A 7677-nucleotide genomic window follows, 5' to 3' on the forward strand; every position below is an offset into this window, starting at 1 on the left:
CAGGCTGTTTGGATCCAAGCTAGACCAGATAATCTCTGATGCTACTGGGGGTAAGAGTACCTCTCTCCCCCAGCCCAGACCCAAATGCCCTTTTCCTAGGAGACGTCCCCTTCAGTTCCGGTCCTTTCGTCAGTTCGCTGAACCGAACCCCTCCTCTCAACAGGACCGTACTCCAGCACAGCGGGACTGTCGTAAGCCCTCCTTTAGGCCCACGCCTAACTGGCGCCTAAAGAGTCGCTCCTCCGAGTCCTCTGGATCACGATCTCGATCCAACAGGTTTTCCTCAGCATGACTGGTCACTCCCACCTGGGACTTCTCCCAGGGTGGGCGGCCGTTTCCTTCTGTTCACAGATTCTTGGCTCTTGGCAATAGAAGATGCCTCAGTCAAAGAAATTGTGACTTCCGGCTACAAAATCGAGTTCGATTCCAGCCCACGATCACGTTTTCTCAAGTCCCGCCCCCCACAACCATCTCTGCTTCCTGGTTTCCTTCAAGCAATCACCTCTCTTCTGCGCTCAGGAGTCATAGTCCCGGTTCCCTTTCAGGAAAGGTTTTCCGGTTTTTACTCAAATCTTTTCGTCGTCCCAAAAAAGGACTGCTCACTGCGTCCGATTCTGGACCTCAAACAGCTAAAACAACATGTACGCATCCCACAGTTCAGGATGGAGTCCCTCAGGTCGGTAATAGCCTCGATGGAAACCGAGGAATATCTATGTTCCGTGGACATTCAGGATGCATACCTTCACATCCCAATCTGCTCGTCACATCAGAAGTTCCTTCGCTTTTCCTTCAGGAATGCGCATTACCACTTCACTGCCCTCCCCTTCGGCCTCAACAACACACGGTCCAGGGCCGGTGGAGTCCCCACGAAGTCTCCCTTCCCATCAACATTCTGGAGAGAAGGGCGATTTACCTGGCGTTGCGTCACTGGCAGAAGATCCTGGCAGGGTTCCCAGTCCGTGTACAATCGGACAATGCCACGGCCGTGGCATACATAAACCATCTGGGAGGAACGCGCAGCAAGCCCGTTTTAAAAGAGGTGACAAGAGTGCTACTTTGGGCCGAGAAGACGGTCCCGGCAATCTCAGCACTCAACATTCCAGGGGTCGATAATTGGGCGGCCGACTTCCTCAGTCGGCAGGGCCTCACCTCAGGAGAATGGGCTCTCCATCCCGAGGTGTTTCACCAAATCTGCTTACGGTGGGGCACGCCGGACGTCGACCTCATGGCGTCCCGGTTAAACCACAAGGTTCCGTCCTTTGTAGTTCGGTCCCGCGATCATGGTCACAGTTCCAACTGCCCTATCTCTTTCCACCTCTACCTTTGATCCATCAAAAAGGTCAAGACAGAGGGAGTACCAGTTCTCCTAGTAGCCCCAGATTGGCCCAGACGAGTCTGGTACGCAGATCTGGTAAATCTGCTTGTCGACTCCCCCTGGAGACTACCAGACCGCCCGGACCCCCTCTCTCAGGGTCCTATTCTTCTTCAGAGTTCTCGTTCTCCGAATTTAATGGTATGGCCGTTGAGGCCGTGGTGTTGAAGACGGCGGGCTTTTTCTGACCATGTCATTCAGACCCTAATTAACGCCAGAAAACCCGCTACCTTGCGCATATACCACAGAACTTGGAGAGCCTTTTTTCATCACTGTGAACAGGATCAGCTAACTCCTTTTCTTTGCCAGTCATTTTGTTTTTTCTTCAGTCTGGTCTAGAGGTGGGACTCTCTCTCAGCACTCTCTAGGGCCAAGTTTCGGCCTTGTCCATTCTATTCCAACGTAACTTAGCTGGCCGTCCTCAGGTCAGGATGTTTCTACAAGGGGTGGCCCATCTAGCGCCCCCCTGTCGCCCTCCAGTGGAACCATGGGACCTTAATATGGTCCTAAGTGTTCTACAACAGCCTCCGTTTGAACCCATTCAGGACGTCCCAGCCTCTTTCCTTGAAGGTGGCTTTTCTGGTGGCTGTTACCTCTATTAGAAGGGTCGCAGAACTCGCAGCCCTCTCTTTTCTGTCGCCTTTTCTGGTATTCCATCAAGACAAAGTAGTGCTCAGGCCGGTGCCTTCCTTTTTGCCAAAGGTGGTTTCCGCTTTTCACATTAATGAGGACATCGTTTTGCCTTCCTTTTGCCCTGCTCCAGTGCATCCACGGGAGAAGTCCCTGCACAGACTGGACCTGGTCAGAGCTCTACGTGTGTACCTTTCTAGAACAGCCTCCCTTCGGCGCTCGGATGCCCTTTTTGTCATCCCTGAGGGGCACCGCAAGGGTCTCCCTGTTTCCAAGTCAACCATCGCCCGTTGGATACGTTCGACCATTTTGGAGGCACATCGCATCTCGGGCAAACCTCCCCCTTCCGGAGTAAGGGCTCACTCCACCAGGGCGGTGGGGGCCTCTTGGGTGGCCCTCCATCAGGCTTCGGCCTCTCAAATCTGTAAGGCCGCAACGTGGTCTTCTCTTCACACCTTTTCAAGGTTTTACAAGGTCCACACTTATTCTTCGGCTGATGTCAGTCTTGGACGGAAGGTCCTGCAGGCGGCAGTTGCCCTAGTCTGTGACTATCTTCTGTTCTCCCACCCAGGGGACTGCTTTGGGACGTCCCATGGTCCTGTGTCCCCCAATGAAACGATAGAGGGATTTTGGGTACTCACCGTAAAATCTCTTTCTTGGAGCCTTCATTGGGGGACACAGCACCCTCCCTATTTTTGGTCATATGTCCAGTTGGCCTTGTTGGGCATCTCCTTTAGTTTTCATGGTTGTGCCCCGTTGGGCATTGCATAGTGGTTATTTTATGCTTCTCCTACTGCTCTAGCCACTAACTGGTGAGCTTGGTGCCTGTAGGCGGGTGTATACTGCGGAGGAGGAGCTATTTTTCTTTTTTTGCCTAGTGTCAACCTCCTAGCGACAGCAGCATACACCCATGGTCCTGTGTCCCCCAATGAAGGCTCCAAGAAAGAGATTTTACGGTGAGTACCAAAAATCCCTCTTTCTTAATTAAAGGAGAGAGGTGCACGGTGCGCTCCTGATTAACAGCTTGGACCAGTGGCATGGTTGCATTCTGGTTTGAACTGTGCGTTCTCCATTGCTTCATGCAGAGAAAACCTTGCATCTTCAGAGACGTGCAGGAGGACTGTGGCTGGCGAGATCCACTGATCTCTCCAGCTTCAGACTAGCACTTGCAGGATTTATAGAAAAGATCTTGTAAGCACATGATCCTTGCCTACGAGACTAGCCACCACTTATAAAAGTGGTCGGTAACCTAGGCAACACACTTCAGAATCCCTCCATTATTGAACGGTTTTTACAACCACCATGCAAATTTATTTTTTATTTATTTATTTTTTTTACAAGTTTTACTTCTTAATGAAGATGAGAACCTCTTTAAGGAACTCTCCAAGGAATAACCCAATGTAACAGATTTTCTTTCTGGAAGGCTCCTTTGAACACATTCAGCATCAGGACAGCCAGTACGATTTCTAAATAATAAATATTATGGGGTGAGCAAGTACATTAGGAAATAATAAGCCTTGTGCTAGATAACTAATCAAATTTCTTTATTTTTTTTAAATACGGCCCTGATTGGTTTCTTTCGTCAGGTCTGATACACTCAAAGCATTTTTTATACATTTTGCCAATATGTATTTCGGCAGGAACGTATTCTATAAACCCAAGAAATCATAAACCTTTTTAGTCTTTGTCTTTTACAGGATCTCCACAGCCAGATATAGAATTTTTTCTCAGTGCACCTTTATGTATGTGCCACCTATGTAATAAGCCAGAGCTGCATTCATAATTCTGCAGAAATCTGAGGGTTTGTTCACATTGAGCTTTTTGATGTGGACTTTGGAACAATTTGCACTCTTTTTAAGAATATGCTTCATATTTAGTTCCTTTCGGGGGAAAATGCTCCTAAAGTGCACATGGTGCTTTTCTTCCCACCCCTCCCATTTACTTGACTTCTTGGAAGTTTTATCTTTGCACCAGGTGTGTGCCAATAAGCATGAGGATGTTCGATATCAATCTGCAGAATTGTGAATGCTGCTCTGAGTGATAATACTCGTTGTATAAAATAAGTGATGCTATGTATTTACAAAGAGAATCTATGACCAATTGTGTACAATGGAGAAAATAATCTTTAATCCTTAATAGACTTTCCATTTCTCTAGGAAACGTTCCCTACGATGTGATAATGTTTGACGTAGACAGTAAAGATTCCAGCCTTGGTATGAGCTGCCCACCTCCTGCTTTTGTGGAGAAGAAGTTTTTGAAAAACGTCCAAAAGATCTTGAAGGATGATGGTAAAGAGCGAGAATCTCATTGCTTCTGTCCAGCTGTCTTCTCTTACTGCGCGTCTTAACTATAATGTCCATGTGTATGAGAAAACGTCAGTCTGGGGGCATTTACTGAGTTTGCTTCAGATGCACAAGTAGAAAAACCTACGGATTTTTTTTCCCTCTTACTACCCTCTGTAAATATTCATTCTACTGTTCTGTAGTTCTGAAGTTGGTCACGTATGCATTTCGGGATTATAGGGGGGTTGCACATATGTCACTGCATCCTATACGTTATAGCAGTTCAAGTTGAAACCTGTGGGATACACAGATGGGACATTAAATTGGAGGTGCTGTCTCCAGGTCAAAAGTCCCTGCTGATACCCCTGGAGTCTTCTGTTGAGTGGTGTTCGTTTTTTTGTTTTAAATCTGCCATGCGCTTTAAGAGATATGGGCCTTTATATTTAGTGCTAATTTTTATGCTCTTTACCAAGAGGGCGTGGCTCACAGGGTAATTATGCAGAGTAGCCTAAAGACACGCCCCAGAGGATTCTGTGAGCCATGCCTAGTTAGCAGTCAATGAAAAGCCAAAATCTCTGGATCTGTATAACGGTCTTAAAAACCAGGCTGAATACTCAGGGGAGCAGAGGGAATAAAACAAGAGCAAAAACGGGACACTTTTGTCCTTATAACAGGTTTTGTTTCTTATATTTTCTTTACTCAAATTCCCATCGTAGCAAACCTAAATGTGATGGTTAGGGCTTCCATGAGGATAAGGCTGGTCACACTATGCTAGACACCTTCTGAGCCAGTTTTCCAGCAATGGTGGACATATTTGTCATCTGCTATCTCACAGCGGAGAAATATGGTCAAAGTGGCGGTGTCGTATGAGAATCTTTGCTGCCATAATAAATATGGAGAGGCGTACACCTCTCAATAAATCAGGAGCGTTTGGTCCAACACGACCACTCATCAAGGCCGGTGAGAAAATCAATGATGAATCACCCTCTTGGATTTTATGCTTCAAAAATTCAGCAACAAGGCTCCGAGGCTGGCACGCTTGCATTATGCCTGTTCTGGCACGCTTGCATTATGCCTGTTCTGGCACGCTTGCATTATGCCTGTTCTGGCACGCTTGCATTATGCCTGTTCTGGCACGCTTGCATTATGCCTGTTCTGGCCCGCTTGCATTATGCCTGTTCTGGCCCGCTTGCATTATGCCTGTTCTGGCCCGCTTGCATTATGCCTGTCTTGCTGGAGTACAAGATGCTGAATTCATTAAGAGGCACACGACACTTAATGAATTCGGGGCGTTTTCTGAGTGGCATGCGCCTCCACGTCAGGGACTGAAGTAGCATTTTTGGTGTACAAAACGTCAGCACTTTTAATGAATAGGATGGGCGAGCGTGGTCACGCCCCATCCAGCCCTGGCATCTTCCCAGCTTCATCCATTTTGGCGTAGCTGATTCAAACTGATGAATGCCAAAAGTAGCAATTTTTGCGCCACTACACATCGTGCAAAAAATGTTGTGACTTTTCAAAGCTTTTGCAACAGTTTCCTGGCATAAAAGCTTTGGCGAATCGGCCCTATAGTGTGCACATACCCTAAGGGCGCATTCAGACATCTATGCAAATTGGTCTGATCTTGGAGCGATTTGCACGGGCTTCTGAATGTGCCATAATCGTGAATGGCTCTATTGGAGTCATGCTTCTCAAAGATTCCTAAAGAAACCTCGACACTGTGCTCAGCGGAGAGCACTGTATAACTGTATATTTGTGAACGTAGCATAAACATGGAGCTTTTTGGTAGAGTTATTGCCCAGTAATAATCTGACTACTTGTGCAACTTCTAAAGTTGTCTTCTTTCCTTTTTTAGGAATCTTTATTCTAAACCTAGTGTGCCGTGACCCCGTGTTAAAGAAGACGGTGATAAATACTATTCATGAGGTTTTCCCTCTGATTTATGTGCAAAAGATTGAGGATGAAGTGAATGAAATCCTTTTTTGCCGTCCTGTTTCTGGCCAAAGTTGTGACCTCTCTGATCTTAAGGAGTCTGCAAGAAGCTTGGAGAAACAGTTGAGGAGACCAGGGATGTTGTGGGATGAAACCTTTGTCCTTGCCAACATGCTTAAATCAGTCCAGATTGTGTGAAGAAATCGTTATTGGCCTCCTTGGCAAAGAATTCTTGGAGAAAATACATTTTATGGATATGGACACAAGAACAGCAATGTATAGAATACCAATTTTAATTAAAAAAAATAGTCACTCTTATAAGATACTGTTCTTATATTTTTATGTTTTAAAGATACATTTTCTCTTCTTAGTGGCATCTATTTAAAAAAAAAATAGTACACTGGTAATCTCATCTGTTCTGGATCTCATCTCCTGGTCCAAGTAGAAAGCAGCCATAAAGCACCTCTCAGCTGGGAGGACACCTTGCAATGCTTGATTTTCTCTGTGGTGGCGCTGCAGGAAGATTAAAGACTTGCTGCTAGTTTTCCCTATTGATTACAGCGGGCTATTGTGGCGCCCAGCACATGGACACAAGCTTATTTTCAAAGGACCCTTCCAACAAGTAGGGATCGTCCAATGTGAATCAGTAGGCATACTGGTTACGTCTCGTATGCAATTCCCAATGTCGAGATGCAATGTATGGTGTCCATCCTGCAATGTGGCGCCTGTAAAAATATATTCTTCCTCTTTCCTGTTTCCTTGCCTCTTTCATGTTTTATTTTGTAATAGTGCTTACTTATAGTTTATTTTTTTCTGATATTGATAAGACCGAAAATAACTCCTAATTCACCGACACTTGTCAGGTTGCTTCTCTGTCACAAACAATGGGGGCCGGCTGCGCTGGGGTAACCTATAGGTTCAGTACTGGACCTGGGTGTTCCTGACTACAGTCACATACAAATACTGTATCCGAGATAACAAGGAATCCAGAAGTGACCATACAGATCAGTTATCACAATCGTATTGTTGGGGTATGTGCAGACGGTCGGTATTGACAGCGCTTTGAACTCGGTATACTTTATGCTGCGTCCAAAGGGCTGCACGCAGGTGACTCCGCATGTGTTCATTGAACCATGCGGATTCAATGCATCCTATACGTTACAATGATCTAATTTCTCTTTCGGAGGCTAGCATCTCTGCAAGAGAAATTGACATGCTGCGGTCTGTAAATACGTGCCACATGTTCATGTCTGAGGGTGATCTGCAGGTGCACGGAGACGCATAGTGGGCATGGGATTTCTACAAATCTCATCCACTATGCTGTAACATCTGGCCACCGCGTCCAATCCGCAGTGATTACTGATCGTGTGCACACACCCTTAGAGCACCACTCGCTAGTCCAGCATTTTTTTATTTGACCACTAGTCACTAATATCTGGGACCTTGCCTCTAGTAATATAC

The 7677-nt window shown here is 46.2% G+C and overlaps 1 protein-coding gene across 1 annotated transcript in view; it reads left to right on the forward strand.

Annotated features, from left to right (window-relative positions):
* METTL13 (methyltransferase 13, eEF1A N-terminus and K55) overlaps nt 1–6972 on the forward strand; it is a 32246-nt gene extending 25274 nt beyond the window's left edge. The window contains exons 7-8 of the mRNA XM_073643134.1: nt 4159–4290; nt 6140–6972. Of these exons, the coding sequence (XP_073499235.1) occupies nt 4159–4290; nt 6140–6414 (407 nt within the window). The 3' untranslated portion in view covers nt 6415–6972. The remainder of the gene's footprint in view (nt 1–4158; nt 4291–6139) is intronic.
* The last annotated feature ends 705 nt before the right edge of the window (nt 6973–7677 follow it).

The sequence above is a fragment of the Phyllobates terribilis genome, unplaced genomic scaffold, assembly GCF_046119375.1.
Source record: "Phyllobates terribilis strain yellow unplaced genomic scaffold, ASM4611937v1 Scaffold_8__6_contigs__length_399053987, whole genome shotgun sequence".
NCBI classification, from domain to species: Eukaryota; Metazoa; Chordata; class Amphibia; order Anura; family Dendrobatidae; genus Phyllobates; species Phyllobates terribilis.